Source organism: Gracilinanus agilis, chromosome 4 (assembly GCF_016433145.1).
Source record: "Gracilinanus agilis isolate LMUSP501 chromosome 4, AgileGrace, whole genome shotgun sequence".
NCBI lineage: Eukaryota > Metazoa > Chordata > Mammalia > Didelphimorphia > Didelphidae > Gracilinanus > Gracilinanus agilis.
The window spans coordinates 115,965,712-115,986,193 of NC_058133.1; the positions used below are offsets into that span (position 1 = coordinate 115,965,712).

The 20,482-nt window shown below is 37.2% G+C and overlaps 1 protein-coding gene across 3 annotated transcripts in view; it reads left to right on the forward strand.

Annotated features, from left to right (window-relative positions):
- Positions 1 to 20,482, forward strand: part of HHAT (hedgehog acyltransferase) — a 601,381-nt gene that overhangs the window by 85,800 nt on the left and 495,099 nt on the right. Inside the window, exon 4 of one of the 3 annotated variants that reach the window (XM_044672463.1) lies at positions 19,811 to 20,005. The exons of the other annotated variants lie outside the window; for them this stretch is intronic. Within the exon in view, the coding sequence (XP_044528398.1) occupies positions 19,811 to 20,005 (195 nt within the window). The remainder of the gene's footprint in view (positions 1 to 19,810; positions 20,006 to 20,482) is intronic. 3 annotated transcript variants of the gene reach the window in all.

Genomic DNA, 20,482 nt, shown 5'->3' on the forward strand with positions numbered 1-20,482 from the left:
CTCCTTTCCTTGCAACTTAGGTGAAGATGTGGAAATGTAGTAGAATGTAGCAGAGATGGTGTCAGGAAGGTTTGTGTTCAAATCCTATGTCCTACATTGGTTGTATAACTACAGAGAAGCCAGTTAACCTCTCTCAAGTTTTTTCCAGTTTCTTTTGAGCTGTGACATTCAGGAAGTACTTATCTCACAATGTTTGCCATGAAACTTAAATTGGATAATGAACATAAAGGGCTTTGTAAACTTTGTTGTCCTTTATAAAAGTAAAAAGGTGTAGCTTGGTTTGGCAGATACAGAGGTGACCTTGAAGCTCAGAAGATCTTGGTCCAAGTCCTGTGGTTGGCACAGACCTGCTGTCATATAACTGGGCAAAACACCCTCTATGTGGCCTAGACAGCTCTCTAAAAGTCAGTAGATTGCAGAGGAGGTGGTGAATTGGTAAAGGAAGTTTGTCACTGGGCACTCCTTATATGAATCCCATAATGCAGTTGTAGTTTCTTCTGTTCTCAATTTTTTGCCTGCTTCTCATAAACTGCTAAAGGAAAGAAGTTATGCAAGACTCCCTAATGTTCAGTAGCTTAAAACTTCATTTGTAATGAAAATGGAAAAAACATTTAAGAGAAAATTAAATTAGTAAATATGTAATTGAATATCATATACCAAACTCGATAATTTTATGAGCAAAAGAAGTTGTACACCAAATGTTTTTGTGTTTATTAACCAGAAAAGTAAAGGATGTGCCAAAAAAGTATATGTTTTGAATTTTCCTCAAGTTTCTATGGTCTCCTCCTCATCTTTTCCCAAATTAAAAAAATTCTCATTTTTTCCTCTTTTCTTCTTCCTACATGACTTGAAACTTTCTGAAAATTTTAGATTTTCATTCTTATTCCAGCTGCTGCTATTGTATGACCTTGACAAGTTATTTAATTGGTCAGAGCCTTACCTTCTCTGTCAAATGGTTAGAATAATACCTGGCTTGTCTAGCTTACGACTTTAGGAGGCAATATTGTGTAGTAGATGAAGGGCTAACACTGGCATCAGGAAGACCTGGGTTTGAGTATGGCTATCTGACCACAGACAAGTCACTTAACCTTTCAGTGACCTGTGGCCAATCTGTACCAAAAGAGATTTTACTCTAGAAGGTCTATATTAAATAAAACCACATAAATTCATTTTGGGCAGCTGGCAAACTTGCATACATTTGTAGCATGTCTTATTCCCCCCACTTCATCCTTTGTTAGGTTGTAAAGTCCTTGAAGGCACAGAAAATATTTGGCAAAACAAGCCATCAGTGTTATACAGTTATAATTGTTATACTATTCCTCCTTATATTAACTTAAAACTTTAGAACTTTAACCTATTCTGCCTAGTTTTGACCTTGGGAGCTATGTAAAATCAATTTGATTTCCTTTCTATATTATAATTTTTCTATACTATATCCTTTCTAAATCTTTAATTTTTCAGACTGAACATTCCCAGATCTTTCAATTGTCTCTTAATGTTCTCTTTTTTTAAATTGAGTATATGACAGTGATGTTAATAGGACATATACTTGACTTATTTTTCCAAGAATGAATTAGTATTAACATGGAACTTTCTGCATTTATAGTATCTTTTCCTCTCCATCCCTACCCCCCCAAAAATCTGGTCCCTTCTTGTTGCCAATGGCATATATTTGTGAAAGGGCTAGATAAAGTTAGGGGGTGCTGTCTCTGCCTGGGAAACCCAGCTTTTGCTGTGTAAAGTTAATTGTCCCCAAAGAATACTGAACCATGATATGGTCCTTATTAGTAGAATATTCTAACCAACTGAGCTCCCTGGGCCCATGCCTGGTAAGCACAGATATTTAGGGTAGTTTCTCTTTCCATGCCATAGTGGACAACTGTTGGTAGTGTATGGTGACCCAGCAGTTCAGAGCTTCTCTTTCTAAAAAACTCCCTATATTCTATAGGCTCTTACCCTGTCTAGCTCTCTCTGCTCTCCTCTTTTCATGTTTCCTCACTCACGTACATTTTTGCTGATGGGAAGGATAGTGGTGGGGAGAAGGTCAAATTTTCTCTTTTTTAGTTGCACAATTAGTATAGAATTCAAAATTGCTACTGAGAGATCCCAGACCCCTTGGTTGGAGTTAGGTGTCATTTTCCCCAGGAGTTTTCCAATCTTTCCCTTCAGAAATAGAGGCTAAGTGATAGCTTTAAACTCTGAACGTTACTTATTATTGGATTGTGTATTGGGCATGCTTAGATGATTGCTTCTCTTTTTTAATGTCATAACTCTAAACTGGCCTCAGCACACAACCTGGAACATTTGCCCTTATGAAACTAAAAATAACTTTGCATGCATTTTTTTCAAGCTATCTAGTTGAGGGTAGAATGAAGATGGGAGCAATATCTGACCATAGAATGGAAAACTGTTTCTGTAAAGCTAACTGAACTCAATAAGTATTCATCATTAATGGGTTATATTATGTAATTATATATGTTGTAGATAATATATTAATTAATAAAAATAATATAATATAATATAAAATATATATTATAAAGCACAAAGGTTAGAGTTCCAGGATTGGAATCAGGAAAAAATGGGTTCAGATTTTGCTTCTGATACTTTTTCTGTGACCATAGATGAGTGATTTACCAAACTCTTGTATCATCAGTTTCCTCATTTGTAAAATGAGCTCTAGGTCCCACTCCAAGAGGTACCATTAATAGAACGTTTGCCCCAGAGTCAGGAAGTCCTTAGTTCAAACACAGCCTTAGATATCTACTAGCTCTGTGACCCTGGGCAAGTCACAACCTCGATTTTCCCCAGTTCCAAATGTAAAATGAGGATAATAATAGCACTTACCTAGCAAGGTTGTTGTGAGGTTCAAATGAAATAATATCTGTGAAGCTCTTAGCCCTGTGCTTGGCACATAGTAGATGCTTAATAGATACTTTCCCCCTTCTCTCCCCCTCCCTTTGTGGGAAGATTCAAATGAGGTGATGTAAAGATAAAATAAAAAAATTACTTTTCAAACTTTAAATCTCTATAAATGTCAGTAATTATTATCCGTGTCCTGCCCAAACAAAACATAAATCAGATTGATGGTCTTTTCATCTGGTGGTAGCTAAAGTGAGCAAACTCATCTGTCAAAGCTAGCAGCGAATAGAATATATAGAAAGGTGAATTTATTCAGTAGTCTTCTGGAATCCTGGAAGAGTCCATTTATCTGCTTGAGGTCTCTTGTGTTAATTATATTCTTAGACCAGAATTTCCAAGCCTGCTGCAGCACTATATTTTTATGATTGGTCTAAAATTTCCTTTGTTCTCAGAGGTCCTTTGTCCCTATAAAATCAAGCTTTGAGAATTCAACCATTTGGAACTCTGTGTGTGTGTGTGTGTGTGTGTGTGTGTGTGTGTGTGTGTGTGTGTGTTTTGCAGCTGTGATTGATTAGAAAGTTGTGTAATAAATTATACCATGCATGAAAATTGTCAATCGACTTGATTTTTTTATTTCTCAGACAATGTGTCTGTTAAGTAGTTTCTGGGCAGATATACAAAAAAAGAATTAATTCACATAGCTAAATCTGAGAACTGTTGCCAAAAACCATTCTTACTAATGTTGTTTTTCCCTTTTTCCCTTCCCAATCACAAACCAGCAACAGAGCTTTCACTCAGAAATATCTTGCTACCATCCAGATCCTGGAAATTAGTGGAGAAAAAAAACAATGCCAAGCAACTGAGGCTGAAAAGAGATGGGGTGGAAAGATATAGTTATATATTCGCTTAATTCTTAACTGGTTTTTTTTGTCGAGTTGTTTTTCAGTTGTATCTGACTCTTCATGACCCCATGTGGAGTTTTGTTGGCAAAGATAATGGGGTGGTTTGCCATTTCCTCCTCCAGCTCATTTTTCAAATGAGGAAATTGAGGCAAAGAGGATTAAGTGATTCACTCAGGGTTGCACAGTTAGTCAGTATCTGAGGCCAGATTTGAACTCAGGAAGATGAGTCTTCCTAACTACTGGCCTGGTACTCTATCCACTATGCCAGGTAGGTGCCCTTAAGTTAATTGAATGAGATTTAATGAGAATGGATCTGAAGTAGCAAAGAAGGAAGCAAAAGTTAAGACCCATTTCTTAGGAAGGCCATTCTCGAGATATATCTATCATCTCCAGATAATCTGATAATCAAGCTTAGTTGATAAGGAAGTAACAGACATGGAAGATCTCTCCATCAGCTCAGTCTCTAGGAGCATGGAGTTTATTACATATATATATATGTGTACATATATATATATATTATATCAAGACTCATTTCACACAAAAGAACCCCCCCCCGAAACTTCGTGTTTGCGCAGAAACACAAATTATGTCATATCAAAGCACAATAAAATTATAGTTTTACAAAGAATTTTCTTATGAAGATAATGCCAGATGAGAAAAAAGTCCCAAGGTTAAAAATGAGCCTTACTTTATCTAAAAGTTATTTTGCCTGAGCTTGCCACTCTGTGACCTTGGGATGCCTGGAGTAGTTAGAGAGATATACCCACAGCTGCAGCTTTACTCTGCTGAGTGAAAAAAGGCTGTTAACTCATTAAATGCTGGTTTACTAAGAACTTAAAGTTTTCCTAGAAGGCTATAATGTTTTTCAATAAGAAAAGGTGTGGATCATAAAAGAGGAGTCTTAATGGCTCCCAAAAAGCCATGTGGTTTCATCCTCTGTAGCCATTCACCTCAATTTATTAGAAAGGAGGCTGTCTTCCTGTGTCATCTCAAATTCTTGTCCATGTCATCTCAGATTCCTCAAGCATGAGAAATTTATGAAGCACCTGCTCTATGACAGGCATTGCTCAGTGCTGTGGACATAAAGGCAAAGAAACAACCTGCCCCTAAAGAGCTTACATTCTTTTAGGGAGGGGCAAATGCACATTATTATTACAGAAGCTTATACAAAATACATTCAAAATTAATTTAGAGGAGAGTGAACACCAGAAAGTTGGTGGAATCAGGAAAGACCTCATTTTAGAGATGGCATTTGAGTTGATTCCTTCTTTGAAGGAAGCTAGAGATCATGAGAGACATGGAAAGAGAAGATGGAATGCCACATTTGAGAGACAGCAAGAGGGCCAGTGACTGGAATGCAGTGTGTGTGAGTGAGGGCCATTTATAAAAAAGCTAGAAAGGTAGGTGGGAGCCAGGTTGTGAAGGTCTTTAAATGCCCCAAAGGGTATTTACTTGATTCTAGAGGAGATAGGGAGCCACTGGAGTTCATCAGAAGAGTGACATGGTCAGGTACAAGCTTTAGAAAAATCACTTTGTTGCTGTGTGGTGTGGAAAGAGAATAGATTGGAAAGAGAAAAGATTTGAGGTTGTTATATCAAATAGATGACTCTTGTAATCATCTAGGTTTGGATTGATGAGGGCCTAAACTAAGATGAAAACGATGTGAATAAAAAGGAGATGAATGCATATGCAAGTAAATTCTTTAATCAACTTTTGCAAAGTATTTGATGACAGGCAGCAGTAACATTAGCTTTTGTTCATCAAGTACTAAGGATACAAATGGTAGATATTAGTAGATGCCATAGATTTTCATTGGAGGCTTTAAGCTAGGATGATGAAGCCAATGGTAGGTCTAAATTGAAATGTTGTTACTGAAAACTCAGTAGGAAGGGCCCTTAGGAATTTTGAACTTGAAAAAGGCCAGATACTTTTTGTTCTCTGTTTATATTCTCTACATATTTCCTCCCCCTCCCCTTCTTCTCTTATCAAAAGCTGAGAAACTCAGCAAAAAGGACTGAAAGAATTATAAAGAAGTCATTCCCCCCTTCCCCCCATACCTTCTTTTTACAAAGATAGGGGACTGCTGGTAAAAAGCTACATATATTGACAGATTTTTTTCCCAATATATTGCTAAGTTTTGCAGAACCATTTTTTTTATTCTTTGTTATAAGAGATTGGTCTCAGAGAGAGAATGGGGAGGGAAATAGAAAAAAACTAAAATATAGTAATGAAAAAATTTTTTGGAACTATAGGGTCAGAAAGTACTATAGAGGTAATTTAATACAGTACCCTGTTAGTACTTTCCTTCTGAGATTATCTCCAATTTATCCTGTATCTATCTCCTCTGTCCTTTATTGTTTACATGTTGTTTCCCCCCATTAGACTCTGATCTCCTTTAAGAGCAAGGGCTGTTTTTTTTGTCTTTCTTTATATCCTCTTAGCTTGGCACAGTGCCTGGCATGTAGTAATCCCTTAATAAATACTTGTGAACTTATGGACTTCTGACTGTTCCAGTTATATTGGTGTTCTATCCTTGACATTCATGTCTTTGTTTTGGTTTCCCTCCATGCATGGAATGGATTTCTTCTCATTTCTACCTCTTAGAATCCCTGCTTACTTCAAGACTCAGCTCAAATACCATTTTCTACATAAAACCTTTCCTGATTCTCCCAACTTCCAATGACTTCCTCCAAATTATTTTGTATCATTTTGTAAATTATATATGTATATGTTTATTTATATGTATACACCCATGTTATTTCTCTCAGCCACATTATAAGCCAGTTGAAGGCAGGGACACAGTAGGCTCTTAATAAATGCTTGTTATCGATCAATTGATTGTCAAAGTTCACAGAGGTACTCTCAGAGTCAGGTTTTGAATCCATTTCCTCTTAATTACCAGTTTGGTACTCTTCCCACTGCACCATGTCATCTTTCCAAAGTTTGGGCTTTCCTAAAGGCAAGTCAATATAGTCTTTGTATGTGATAGCATATTTGCATGCTAAGTTTATGCTTTTTTTAACTTCATTTTAAAAGTATGGAGATATTTGGGGCTATCATGACAACAAGGACTTCTCATTATATGGTATTTTAAACTGTTTCACATCATTATATGGTATTTTAAACTGTTTCACATCAATAGCTAGATAAAACTTTGTTAAATTAGTGATGTCAGTTGGAGTGAAGATGGCTTGGCCAGTCAGTAAACTTCTGGTCTATGGAGTGTCTCCAGGAAACACATGGAGAAAATTCAAGACAGCTCTCCAAGAGAGCAGGCTTTCTGTCTTGCTCTTTGCACCGTTAGGCAATATAACACTTCTGTTCTCTGGCCAGCTTTTCTCCACTGTTTAGCTTGATCTTGGGTTTCCATCAGGAAGAAAGAGCCAGGAAATGGGTCAGGGATGAGAGCAGAAAGGATGACTGTTTGAGTGTCTGGGTATAACCCAGTGATCATTTTCTAGTGAATATTTCTCTATTCCAATGCCAAATATACTGGGAAGCTCCTTATGGAGCTATCTCAGAGGATAGATCTAAAAGATATATAGTGGAATGCTGAGTCTATGCAGAATTTTATTGTGTATAGTTAGGTACCTGAGGATGTCATAATTATGTTGTACATAATTATGTATATAATATAGGTGACATAATTATGTTGTTATACATGAATGTGCATAATGATCGCGGGACTGTGGCATATATGTTATTGGCCATTAGTACATTCTGTATGCCATTGGGGTGGCATGGTGGGTAGAGTGCTGGACTGAGAGTCAGGAAGACCTGATTTCAAGTCTGGCCTCACATTTACTTGTTTTGTTACCCTGGGTAAATCGCTTATTCTCTCCTGGCATCAGTTTCTTCACTTGTAAAATAGAGATAATTTGTTTTGAGGATGAAATGTGATATTTGTAAAGTGCTTTGCAAACCTTAAAGTACAATATAAATAATAGTTGTTATTTTTACTAATATTTTAGAATAAATTTTTATAGGAAGACAGCATGGTAGAAATGGAAAAGGAGTCGCGTGTTAGGAGCCAGAATGACTGAGTTTGAACAGTGATTTCTAATAACTACTAGTGGTGTAAACCTAGACAGGTTATTTAAGCTCTTGAAGCTTCAGTTTCCTCATCTGTACAAAAGGAATGACAATATTTGAACTCTCTCACTCGGAGGGCTTTTGTGAAGAAAACATTTTATAGACTGTACGTAAGGCTATACAAGTATGGGTGGTAATAATTACTATTTTTACCTTCTATTTTTGCATTATCCATACCTTTTACTTCCCTTGCCCTTCATCTTTATATGCATATATGATTGGTAGTGGCCTCTTTCAGTTAAGGAGACTGAGTGAATTGAGTGGGGTTAGATGTAGAAGTATCTTTTGTATAATCTGTGAAAAAAGTTTTAAATACCATATGCTCCTGTTTTTAGCATTTAATCATTTTTTTTGTGGTGATGGCAGGGGTAAGGTGTGGGGTGTTCAAGAACACACTGTAAGAGCATGTGTTAAAGTCCAGATTGCCACTCAGGCAGATGGTGATGGCACAGCACCATGGAAATTTTTCTACAGTTTGTTTCAGTCCTTCCCAGACCAAAGCAGTTTCAGGTTATGGCAAATTCCCAATCAAATCACAACAAATAGATACTTTTCCTCTCTAATTTTATGAGAATGAGTGTTTAATAAAAATAATTAGCTCTGTATGCACAAAGCTGAGCACACATAGAGAAGAATTCTAAGTGTCAAATGTGGTAGGTCACATTAAAGAAGTACCTTCTTGTTTAGTTGTTAATAACTCTTTCCAAAAATAGTCTTTGGCCGCCTGGTTTCCTATCCTTGGTTTTGGCCCAGAAGTGAGTATTTAGGGGAAAGTTTGAAGCAGATTCATGTGACTATTTTCTGTGGGTAGTGGGGCGGAAAAATACATTAAGAAAATGAATCTACTTTTTTGGTTCCCTTGGAACCTAAAAAGAGCATATCTGGTTTGGCTCTTGCTACTTTAAATGTTGTCTCTTAGGGTAGAGTTTAGGTATGGAAAATGTGAGCAAATTTAAGCAATATTTATGGGCGGAATGTTAGCATTTGCCAGTAGAAGTTATAATAGGAGCTTTATTTGTCTGCATTCATGTATGTCTAAAGACATTAAATTTTGCATGTGTGCATGCATGTGTGTGTGTGCACACTCACTTGAGGACTTAAATATAGTGAATGTCTTCATACTCTGGGATAATGTTCCTGGGACTTTGGATCCATGACTATAGTATAGGCTATATTCATGACATGGTATAGGCATTCCCTCAACCCTTATGAGATGCAACTGTCCTGTGCTTTAGTAGATTAGTGGAATGTACTGCTGTGGTTGAAATTATTTATTACCTGTGGCCTAGGCTGTATCACTGAGTCTCTGAGCTCAAACCATCAGATGATAGACCTACAGTTTGTTGCTAAGCCTATATTTGAAGTCTTTCTAGCCTAGCATAAGGCTTACCAAAAAATTGGGCTCCACTGCTGCAGTTTTTCAGAGCTTAGACTGACCCTTGCATTTTGATGAGGCATTGGAGTGAGTCTTGGAGTTCTAATAATTTAATTTACCTGCACATGTACACTTACAGTGTAAATCATGCATATACATATATCCTATATATTCACACACATCGGTGTCTGTAGATACATATGTTCTTGTATGTATGTATGTATATAGATTTAGATGTAGGGTATTGATATTTGCAGATTTATCTATCTTTACCTTATTATTATACTAAGATGTCTGGGACAGTATGTGAAATATGAAGCATTCTGGTGTAGTGGATAATTAGCTGATTACTAGAATCAGTAAAACATGGTTGTTAAGGCCCTGTAGCTAACACATCCTGGCTGCGTGGCCTCCACAAGTCATTTAGACTAGTTAGAGACTGGTAGCTGGTCTGGGCTAATAGAATGAATTTCCTATCTGGGAGTTCCCTATACCAATGAAATATCATATCTATAATTTCTTCCCATTCCACTCTTCCCCTCCCTCTACCCCATAATGCTTTTGTATAGAATTTTAAGCTTTTAAGAAGTCTTTTTTCCTATTCCCTATAATTATTTTTATTTTCCCAAATTCTAAATTAATTTTTATTTTGTTTTCAAATCCTCATTCTTTCCTTCTACTTCCCCTTGCTTCCCCAAATTGTATTTCCTATAATTCTTACAATGACCCTGTAGATTAAGCAGGACAGGCATTTTCTCATGTTCTTTTTTTTTTTTTTTTAAAACAAGGTTACTGGGCATAAATGATGGGAATAGTGTAGACATAGCTTAACTAGAGTTCAGCAACACTTTTTTTAAACCTTAACTTCTCTGTATTGGCTCCTAGGTGGAAGAGTGGTAAGGGTAGGCAATGGGGGTCAAGAGACTTGCCCAGGGTCACACAGCTGGGAAGTGTCTAAGGCCGGACTTTGAACCTAGGACCTCCTGTCTCTAGGCCTGACTCTCAATCCACTGAGCTACCCAGCTGCCCCCCCTCAGCAACACTTTTGACAAAGCCTCTAATAAACTCCTTGTGAAAAATATGGACTTGGATTCAGAACTGGTCAGTGTTACAATGGAGAGAGGTCTCTGGTAGAGTGCCTCAGGGATCTATCATTGGCTTGTTGCTATTCAGTAATTTTTATCTTGACTTTTATCAGTGACTTGAATGACTTTAGAAGGCATCCTTGCCAGATCTGCAGATGACACAAAGCTAGAACCAATAACTAATATAGTGGTTGATAGTCAAGATCCAAAAAGACTCTGACAGATTAGAATGATGGATTGTGTTTAATAAGATGAAATATAATTGAAATAAATGTAAAGTCTTGTGCTTGAGTTAAAAAAAAACCAGCTTCACAAATTCAAAATGAATAGGGCATGAGTAGACAACAGTTTGTGTGAATAAAATCTCTAGGAGTTTTAGTGGCCTACAGACTTAAAATGAGTCAGTAAGTTAGCAAACATTTATATACACAGACACAGAACTAATGCTGGAAGACTAAACTGAGAATGTTACCTCCAGAGAGTGAAGAGAAAGATAAAACATGAAAGACTTCATTTATATGAATATGTTGGCCTCCATGATGATACTCTATGGGAGAAGTTGGGACACTAGTGGATGAGACCTATTATGTAGATGCAGAGAAAAAGAAGTTAAACATATAGATCTGTGATTTTATATGTGTAATATATTTTCTTTGCTTGATTTGTTTGGATTTATAGACATTTGAAATAATACTAAAAAAGAATCAGTAAGTTAATAAATATTTATTAAGCACCTACTATGTGCAGTTACTGTGCCAAGCAACTAAGGATACAAATACCAAAAAAAGACAATAACTACTCTCAAGGAACTCACAATTTAATTGTGGGAAGGGAAGACAGCATACAAAAGGGAGATAAAGAGTAGGCTGGGATAGTCAAAAGTATAGCACAGCAATCAAAAAATGCTATCTTACTAAGACAGACACAATGTGTGGAAAAACGATTTATGGAAAAGGTATTTAGTACAGTGTTTAATCTAGTACTTGGCACATCGATTGCTTGTTGATTGTCTATTTGAGGTACTTTCCTTTTGCCTATGTCATTTTAGGGCAAGAACTATGTCCCTCTCTTGCTTAAAAAAAATCTAAATTGGACAGACTCTAGAATTGTACAGAATACACTCTGTAAGTATTAGAGAGTGATAACAAAGTATCCTGGATAATCCGATATCATTTGAAAACAAGTACCTATTCTCAATTAATTTGGATAGTCCTTATGAATACATATATACATACATATATATACACACACATCATTTATCTATCTATCTATCTATCTATCTATCTATCTATCTATCTATCTATCTATTGTAATAAAGGGATTAAACATGCAAAGTTGTAAAAAGGGACTAAAGCAGGTAGGGTGATAAGGTAGTTGTAATAGGGGATAAGGCAAGTGGATAGGGTTTGTGGGTGCCTAAGTCAGTAGGCAGGAAAGGAGGATGCAGTAGTGTAGGTAGTAAATTGAGGTGGTAGGAGGTGTAAGGGAATGACTGAATTTTGGAAATATAAAACACTGAAGTATAAAGAGTAGCAAGGGGGAGAGGATGAGGTAGTTGGGCAGGCAGCTGCAGCAGGGAGACACAGACTGGGTACTCAGGTTTGAGACAGAGACACTGAAGGGAAACAGACTGAGCCCTCCAGGTAGGAAGGGCACTTCTACAGACAAAAGGATAGGGCCAACCAGAAATGGCTTGAAACTGACTAGAGGGCTTTCTAGTCAGTTTCTCAGGTTCACAAAGGAAGAGTCCAGAGGAAGTATAGAGATCACCACTTCCTCCAAGATGGGCGCCTCCAACTCCCCTCAGGACCGAGAGAAACTATTCCTTTCTCTCTCTTTATCCCTCTTTTATCATTCAACCAATGATTTAGGTAACATAAGTTTTCCATTTGCTCCCAGCCAAACTCCATTAGCAAGGTATGCACCGTGATGTTTCTTCCAATCCTTCACTTCCTTTGGGGAGTATGCGTTTTTGAGATCATCTTCCTCCACCAAAGATAAGTTCAGAATTGTAAGTGGTCCATACTTTGCTGCGTATTTGGCTGTGATATCTGTATGTTTGTTCCCTAATTCCACTGGGCCCTTGGATTTTGGTATGAGCTTTGCAATGAATGACTGACACTTGGTCTGGTAGTTGGATTGCGTTCAACAACTGATTGATTAAATTCCCATACACTATTTGTTTGCCATTGGATGTAATGAAGCCTCAATTTTTCCAGATTTCAGCAGAATGATGCACAACTGAGAAAGCATAATGTGAATCGGTAAAAATGTTTGCTTTGCGATTTTCAGCAAGCTTCAGAGTGTGTATCAAACTGACTAATTCTGCTCCTTGAGCACTCATGGTAGATGGTAATGATGAGTACCAAAGGGTCTCAGAGGCTGTCACGATGGCTGCTCCAGTATATCTCTGATTGTCTACTATATATGATGATCCATCTGTGAATAAGGTCATATCAGGGTTTTTCATGGGCTTGTCATCTAAATCTGGTCTTGTTTTATGCACGATGTTAAGTACATCTTCATAGATGTGTAGACCTTCTCCCTCCAGAGGTAAATCTGGAATCAGAGTCACAGGATTTAAGTTTCTGCACCGGTGAAAAGTTATATTTTCATTAGCCAACAAGATTGCTTGGTATTGAGATAGTCTTTGGGAGGTGAACGCTTGTAATATGATGTTCCTTAAAGTAGATTCCACTTGATGTGGGGAAAATATTTTCTGTTCACTCCCTAATACCAAGGATGAAGATTTTTCTAATCATGATGGCTACAGCAGCTATGGCTTTTAAACAACTAGACATGCTACAAATCACCAAATCTAATTTTGAGCTGTAGTAGGTGACTGGTCTTAATCTATCCCCGAATGTTTGTTTGGGAACACTAGAGGCTATCCCTTTATCTTCATGTACATAAAGTAGGAATGGTTTGTCATGATCAGGGATACCTAGGGCTGGAGCTGATAGAGTAAGTGATTTTAATTTCTCTACTGCATGGACATGATCTTTAGTTAGCTTTAACGGTTCTGGAACTTCCTTCCTGGTTAGCTCTATCAGAGGTCTTGTGATGAGAGCATAACCTGGAATCCAGTTTCTACAGAAGCTCATTATTCCTATGATTGCCGTGAGTTGTCTCTTAGTCTTAGGCAAACTCAAATTTTGTATATCTTGTGTTCACTTTTGGGAAATTCTTCTGGAGCCTTTTTCTAGGATGAATCTTAAATAATTTACTTTTTCCATCACAAATTGAAGTTTCAATTTGGAAATTTTATGGCCTCTTTTGCCTAGCTCTTTGATTAAGTGTACGCTATCAGTGTAACAGACTTCAGAAGATGGTGACATTAGCAGGATGTCATCAACATAATGTACCATTTTGCTGTTTTGGAAAGTGATCAACTCAAGGTCTCTCAGCAGGATTTGACAGAAGTCTGAAGCTGAATCTGAAAAACCCTGGGGCAGATGGGTCCATAGGATGGATTTACCTTCCCATGAGAATGCAAACAGCTTCTGGCTGTCTCTGTGCAGGGGAACAGAGAAGTACTCAGAGCTCAGGTCCAGAACAGTAAACCAAGCAGCTTCAGATGGAATGGCTGCAATGATTTGTGATGGACTTGGTACCACGGCATAGGTCTTTTGCACATGGTCGTTTATTGCTTTGAGATCTTATACTAAACGCCATTGAGTTGTCCTATCAGGCGATAATTTGGCTTTCTTTATAGGCATGATTGGTGTATTATATTGTGAAAAGCCATACTTTAATATACCCTGCTTTAATAAGCCCTCTATGATGGGTTTTACTCCCTCTATTGCCTCTTGACTAAGTCTGAACTGAGGAATTCTTGGAGGTAAGCCTTCTTTTACCTCTATCTTTACTGGTTCCACTGACAATATCCTGCCCACCTCATTTGAATTTTTAGCCCACACATAATCTGGAATATCATCTGGAACCTCATAGATGTTATCAGTTGATTGGTATGATGGTTCCTTACTACATGGGTCTAAAAATAAAATGGGATGGTGTTTTAGAGATCGCTTGGGTAGGTGTAGATAAATTTGTCCATCCGGTTGACATTGGGTGGTGGCAGCCAATTTGCATAGGAGATCTCATCCCACGAGGTTTGAAGGACATGATGGCATCAATAAGAAGGTGTGTTCGAAAGTTAGAGGTCCAAATTTTGTCATTTTAACTTTTAGCTTTGGGACTTGTTGTGATACCCCAGAAGCTCCTCTTACTCTCAAACTGCCTTGATATTGGCTTCTTTCAGGTGCCTTGCGTAAAACGGAACAAGTTGCACCAGTGTCCAGTTGTTAAGATTAAAAATGATAAAGACTGATATAATAAAAGAAATTAGTAGTTTAATTAAAGCCATGGCCATGTTGATAAAATATATACATGGCCTTGCCTATCTTTTAATTTTACCGCCGGAGCCCATCTTGTCCCTCTGGTATGCCAGCCAGCCACTCTGCAAAACCCAGAAAGAGGCTTTCTCTAGGCCCTCCTCCAAATTTAAATTGCCCCATACGTGGGGACACTGGATGTGCCCACGCCTTAAACCGGAAACCAGAAACCCATAGGGATCATGGGAAATGTAGTCTCAAAGTCCCCATGTGTCCATAGGGAGTCTGCTAGACACTTCCCTGAATTTAAAACAAACACAGTAGTCCTTCATAGTGTACCTCCCTGATTTCTAGGGTAACTAATGGTTCTCCACTGTCATTAGATTTCACTGGCACTAGGGGTAATAAAGAATCCTCAGTATTTCGTGTACACTGATCATCGATCCAGTGTTGCATATGGTCATTTGTGTCTAAACCCAAACTTCCTATAGCACCATTTGGCAAGTTCAGTTTAGAACCAGCAATACAGAAAGCAGGCTTAAAGAGCATTCTCTCATTGAGAGTTGGTAAGTCATTGTCATTTGTGCAAATTTCATGTTGGCTTTCACTAAGGGCTGCAGAAATGGAGGTTTGATTTGATTTAGTGTCCACTCTGATATTTAAAGAACTGTCATGCCCCAAATCAGAAGTTTTCCCCTTAGTAGTATCCAGGAATGTATGGTAGTTAGATTGTGTTCCCTTCAACACTTCAGGTACAACTACTGATTCAAAAGCTGACTGATGTTCCTTATCTTGCCCTGATGTTTGTGTGAATGAAGTCAGATGGTTTTTGTTTTCAATCACAGCACAGTTTCATTGATTTATTATTTTTCATTGATGTTATTATTAGCCACACTGGTTACTGGAGACAACAACTGCTCCCTTTCCCTTCACCAAAGTTTTGGTTGAAATTCTGCAGTTAAGGGGTCGAGAAAGGTGGATGTGGAATTTCCTAAACAGCTATCATCCTGCAACTCAATGGGTTGCGTCTTTAAATTTGAGTCTTTGCCAACGTACTGATTGTTTTGCTCTTTAACCTCAATCTGTGACACTGTTTCTAAAGCACATGAATGGGATAGACTTTTGGCATCTAATTCCCCCGAGGTTACTAAAAGTGTTCCTTTCTGGAAACTTTGTAAATCCTCACCATAATGTTCTTTATCCAAGTTTCCCCTTTGTTTTATACTTGGAATAAAGAGAGGAATTTGATTTCTTGATGATTCTGAACAAGATTGCAAAGCCTCTTGATGTGAGCTGTTGCAATGACTTGATTGATCCTTATGCTTCTCACCCCAAATGTCTGTTATGGAATGAGAAAGCTGATCCCTTATATAATCATCCTCATTATTGCCATAGATTTCTCTGCACATTTGCATTATTTCTTCCCATTGCTGATTATCTACCACAGATCTATGTGCATCTTCTGTGTAGTTTGCTTTAGACACTTGCTCTATTTTGCCCAGATTTCCCATTTTGCTTTCTTCACTTAGACTACATACTGTCACACCCAAATTATACTGATTAGAAGTTTTTAAATTAGGAATTTCGATTTATAATGTTTTAGGTTTCGTTCTCATTTGAATATATCATTGCATATCATCTAATGAAGGGGATTGGCTATATTTTTTACATGCATGGTCACAGCACGCACCATCATGTTTGTTATCATCATTTCTTTTTGTGTTATTATTCTTAGACCATTTAGAATTATAGTAGGTCTTTCTGTTTCCTCTGTCTCTTTGATTTTGATTATCATTTTTGGAAAAATCTATTTGCTGTTTAAATCTACAAAATCGAAGGACGTGCCCAAGCCACCCACATAGGTAACAATGAGGGGACGATGATTTTGTTCTTTGGGTGTTGCTAGTAGGTTGCCTGTACTGATTTTGGCTCCTACTGGTTTGGAGGGCAAAATTTTTCACCTCCTTGATTTCTTTCTCCCTCTTTGCCTGCTTTAATGGACGTTTAGATCAGCTATCATTTTGTCCTTATCAGATTCAGTTTGTCTAGCTAATCTTGCCTCTTTTTGTTTCAAGTCATTAATGTACGCTGCATGTTGCCTTACATCCTCCAGTGGCAATGATTCCCACTGTGGACAACTCTGTCTAAAGTAATTTTATATTGGGATTGAGGTTCCCTTCACAAACTGTCTACGTATGTGGTCAATGGTATCCTGGGCATGTGTATCTCCGAGACCAAGAATTGTCTCTGCGGCTTCGATTAGCCTATCCAGAAAACTACTCCGGTGTTCTTCCTCCCCCTGTTTTAGCTTTTCGAATTTTTGCCATGCTTTTGGTCTTTTAGCATGCAATCTCATTGCCTCAATCAAGTCTGCTCTGTACCTCATTAAATATCTCATGTTGGCATGCTGGGTGAAATCTAAGTCTTGACGAACCAGAGGCCATGATTCCAAATTTGAGTTCATCCTTGTTTCGTTGAGGAATTTTTCCTTTTCTGAGGGAGAGTAAAATTCCCCCAAAAGAAATTCAACATCAACAAAACTAGGATTGAACAACGTGAACACCCTTTTGAGCTCCTTGATGCTCTTGTGAGGTTTCTCGAAAAACTTGGGAAAGTGTCTTTTTAGGACCTCCATATCACTTGGAGTGAATGCCTTGTGTGTCTTTATGTGCACCACCCTCTCTCCTGGTTGTACAATGGTCTTGTCCACAATTGGTACCACTCTATCTATCTATCTATCTATCTATCTATCTATCTATCTATCTATCTATTTCTTTCTATNTATCTATCTATCTATCTATCTATCTATCTATCTATCTATCTATCTATTTCTTTCTATCTCAGTATACCTAGCAAAGCCCAGGAGCTGTATGAATACAATTACAAAACACTCTTCACACAAATAAAGTCAGATCTAAATAATTAGAAAAATATTAATTGCTCACAGATAGGCTGAGCCAATATGATGAAAACCAACAATTATGCCTAAATTAATTTACCTATTCAATGCCATTCTGAACAAACTACCCAAAAATTATTTCATAGAACTAGAAAAAAATAACATCTGGAAGAACAAAAGGCCAAGAATATTAAGGAAATTAATGAAAAACTATGGAAGAAAGAGTCCTGTCTGTATAAGATATCAGACAATACTATGAAGTGGTAATCATCAAAACAATCTGGTACTGGCTAAGAAAAAGAGTGATGGATCAGCAGAATAGATTAGGTAATTAACACATGGCAATTAATATGTTTAGTGCTTGATAGGCCCAAAGACCCCATATTTGGGGATAAGAACTCACTATAAATAGTATAATAGAGATTATGTATGGACCAACATCTTATACTATGCACTAAGATAAATTCAAAACGCATACTTGATCGAGAAATAAAAGGTGACGCCATAAACAAATTAGAAAAACGTGGAAAAGTTTGCCTATCAGACTTATGGATAGAGAAAGAAGAAATAAGATATAGAGAACATTACAAAAAGTGAAATAGATAATTTTGATTACATTACATTAAAAAGCTTTTGCAGAATAAAACCAATGCAACCAAGATTAGAAGGAAAAAAATAAATCTGAAAAGAAAACTATAGCAAGTTTCTGACAAAAGCCTGATTTCTCAAATATATAGAGAACTGAGACAGAATACAAGTATTCCTCAACTGAGAAATGGTCAAGGAGTATGAACAGGCAGTTCTCAGAGGAAGAGGTTAAAACTATCCATAGTCATATGAAAAAATGCTGCAAATCACTATTGATTAGAGAAATGCAAATTAAAGAAACTCTGAGATACCACCTAATACTATTAGATTAGCTAACATGACTAAAAAAGAAAAATGATAAATGTTGGAGGGGATATGGGGAAATTGGAACACTAATATATTGTTGGAAATGTGAACTAATATAACCATTCTGGAGAGCAGTATGGAACCAGGCTCAAAGAGCTACAGAACTAAGCATATCCTTTGATTTAACAATACCATTACTGAGTCTGAATCCCAAAGAGATGAGAGCTAATAAGGGAAAAGGACTTACCTGTACCAAAGTATTTTAGTAGCTCTTTTTGTAATGATAAAAAAATGGAAACTGAAGGGTTGTCCATTATTTGGGGAATGGATATACAAATTGTGTCATATGGTTATAAGAGAATACTATTGTGCCATAAGGAATGATGAACAGGATAAGTTCAGAAAAACCTGGAAATACTTATATGAACTGATACACAGTGAAATGAGCAGAACCAGGAGAAAAATGTATACAGTACATAAATATTATATGATGATCAATCAACTATGAAAGACTAACCCATTATCAGCAAAGCAAATCTCCTAGATAACCGCAAGGGATTCATGAAAAAAATTTCTGTAGCCAAAGAAGGAACTATTGGTATTCGAATGCAGACCAAAGTATGCCATCTTCCTCAATATATCCTTTATGATACTTCTATTATTTGTGTGATATATGTCTTCTATTATTACATGAGCAATATGGAAATATGTACATTAAAGTATGGGTATAGCCTAGATCAGACTATTCAGTGCCTCAGGATAGGGGTGGGTAGAAAGGGAGGAAAATCTGAATTTTAAAATATAAAAAACAATCATTAAAATTGTTTCTATGTGTTACTGAAAAAATTGTTAAAAATTGAAAATATACATATATCTTGTTTAGGTTATAGTTTGATTTATAGTTTATCAAGTGCCAGTTTGGTTCATATGTCATTGAGCATTATATTTTACTTGCATAATATTTATTAGCAGAAATGACTAATGTCCTTGTCTCTGTCTCTGTCTCTTGTCTCTGTCTATCTCTGTGTTTGTCTTTGTCTCTGTGTGCCTGTCTCCATCTCCGTCTCTGTTTCTCTCTTTCTCTCTGTCTGTCTGTCTCTCTCTCCCTCCCTTGCTCCCCTTGTCTTTCTCTGACTGTTTTTTACTCATTCTACCTCTCTTTCCCTCCCTCTCTTTTCTTCTCTTTTTTCTTTTTAATCTTATTATTTTGTGTTTTTTTCTCTTCTTTCCCTTCTACCACTTTTATTTCTTTCTCCTTCCTTTTTTCATCTCTCCCTCCTTCCCATGTTCATATTCCTTCTCTTTCTCCTGGTCTTTTACTCTATACTTCCTTCTCTTTCCCCTATCTCTATCTTATTCCCACTTTTCAGTACAGACCCTGGTTTCTCATGATCTATGGAATGGGGGCCTGCTGGTACCTGCTGGGAGCTCATGGACTGGCTATGGTTTTCCTCCACACCATCATTTCCTTCTCTGTGGCCCAGTTTCGGTCCACACTCTTGTCTTGGCTGTGTTCCTTGTTGCTGCTTTCTACACTGCAGATTCAAGCTCTAGAAGATGTTAAGGTAATAATATACTACCATGACCATCCCAAGCTGAACTCCTCTCTTAGTTTCTTTCATGACTTGTATTTGAGTTTAATAATTAGAACAAATTAAGGAAAACTTTGTTAATCAGATATCTTAGATAACTCAGGAACTGTGAGAAATCAGACTTGTTCTAGATGATGATTCTTGATTAAAAAGTTCAAAACATGGGTAGCTGGTGACTCAGTGGATGGAGGACCAGGTTTGAATGGATGACCTAAATTCAAATCCGGTCTTAGACACTTCCTAGCAGTGTGATTCTGGACAAGTCACTTAAATCCAGTTGCCTTACCTTTACTGTTCTTTTGCCTTGGAACCAGGTTCTTAATATCACTTCTAAGAGAGAGATCAATTCAAAACAACTTCTTTTGTAAACTTTCACAATGTACTTGAGGAGTAATCAAGTGTAAAAGCGCACACAAAGGCATGGAGGGAATCCTTTTATATACATAGTTG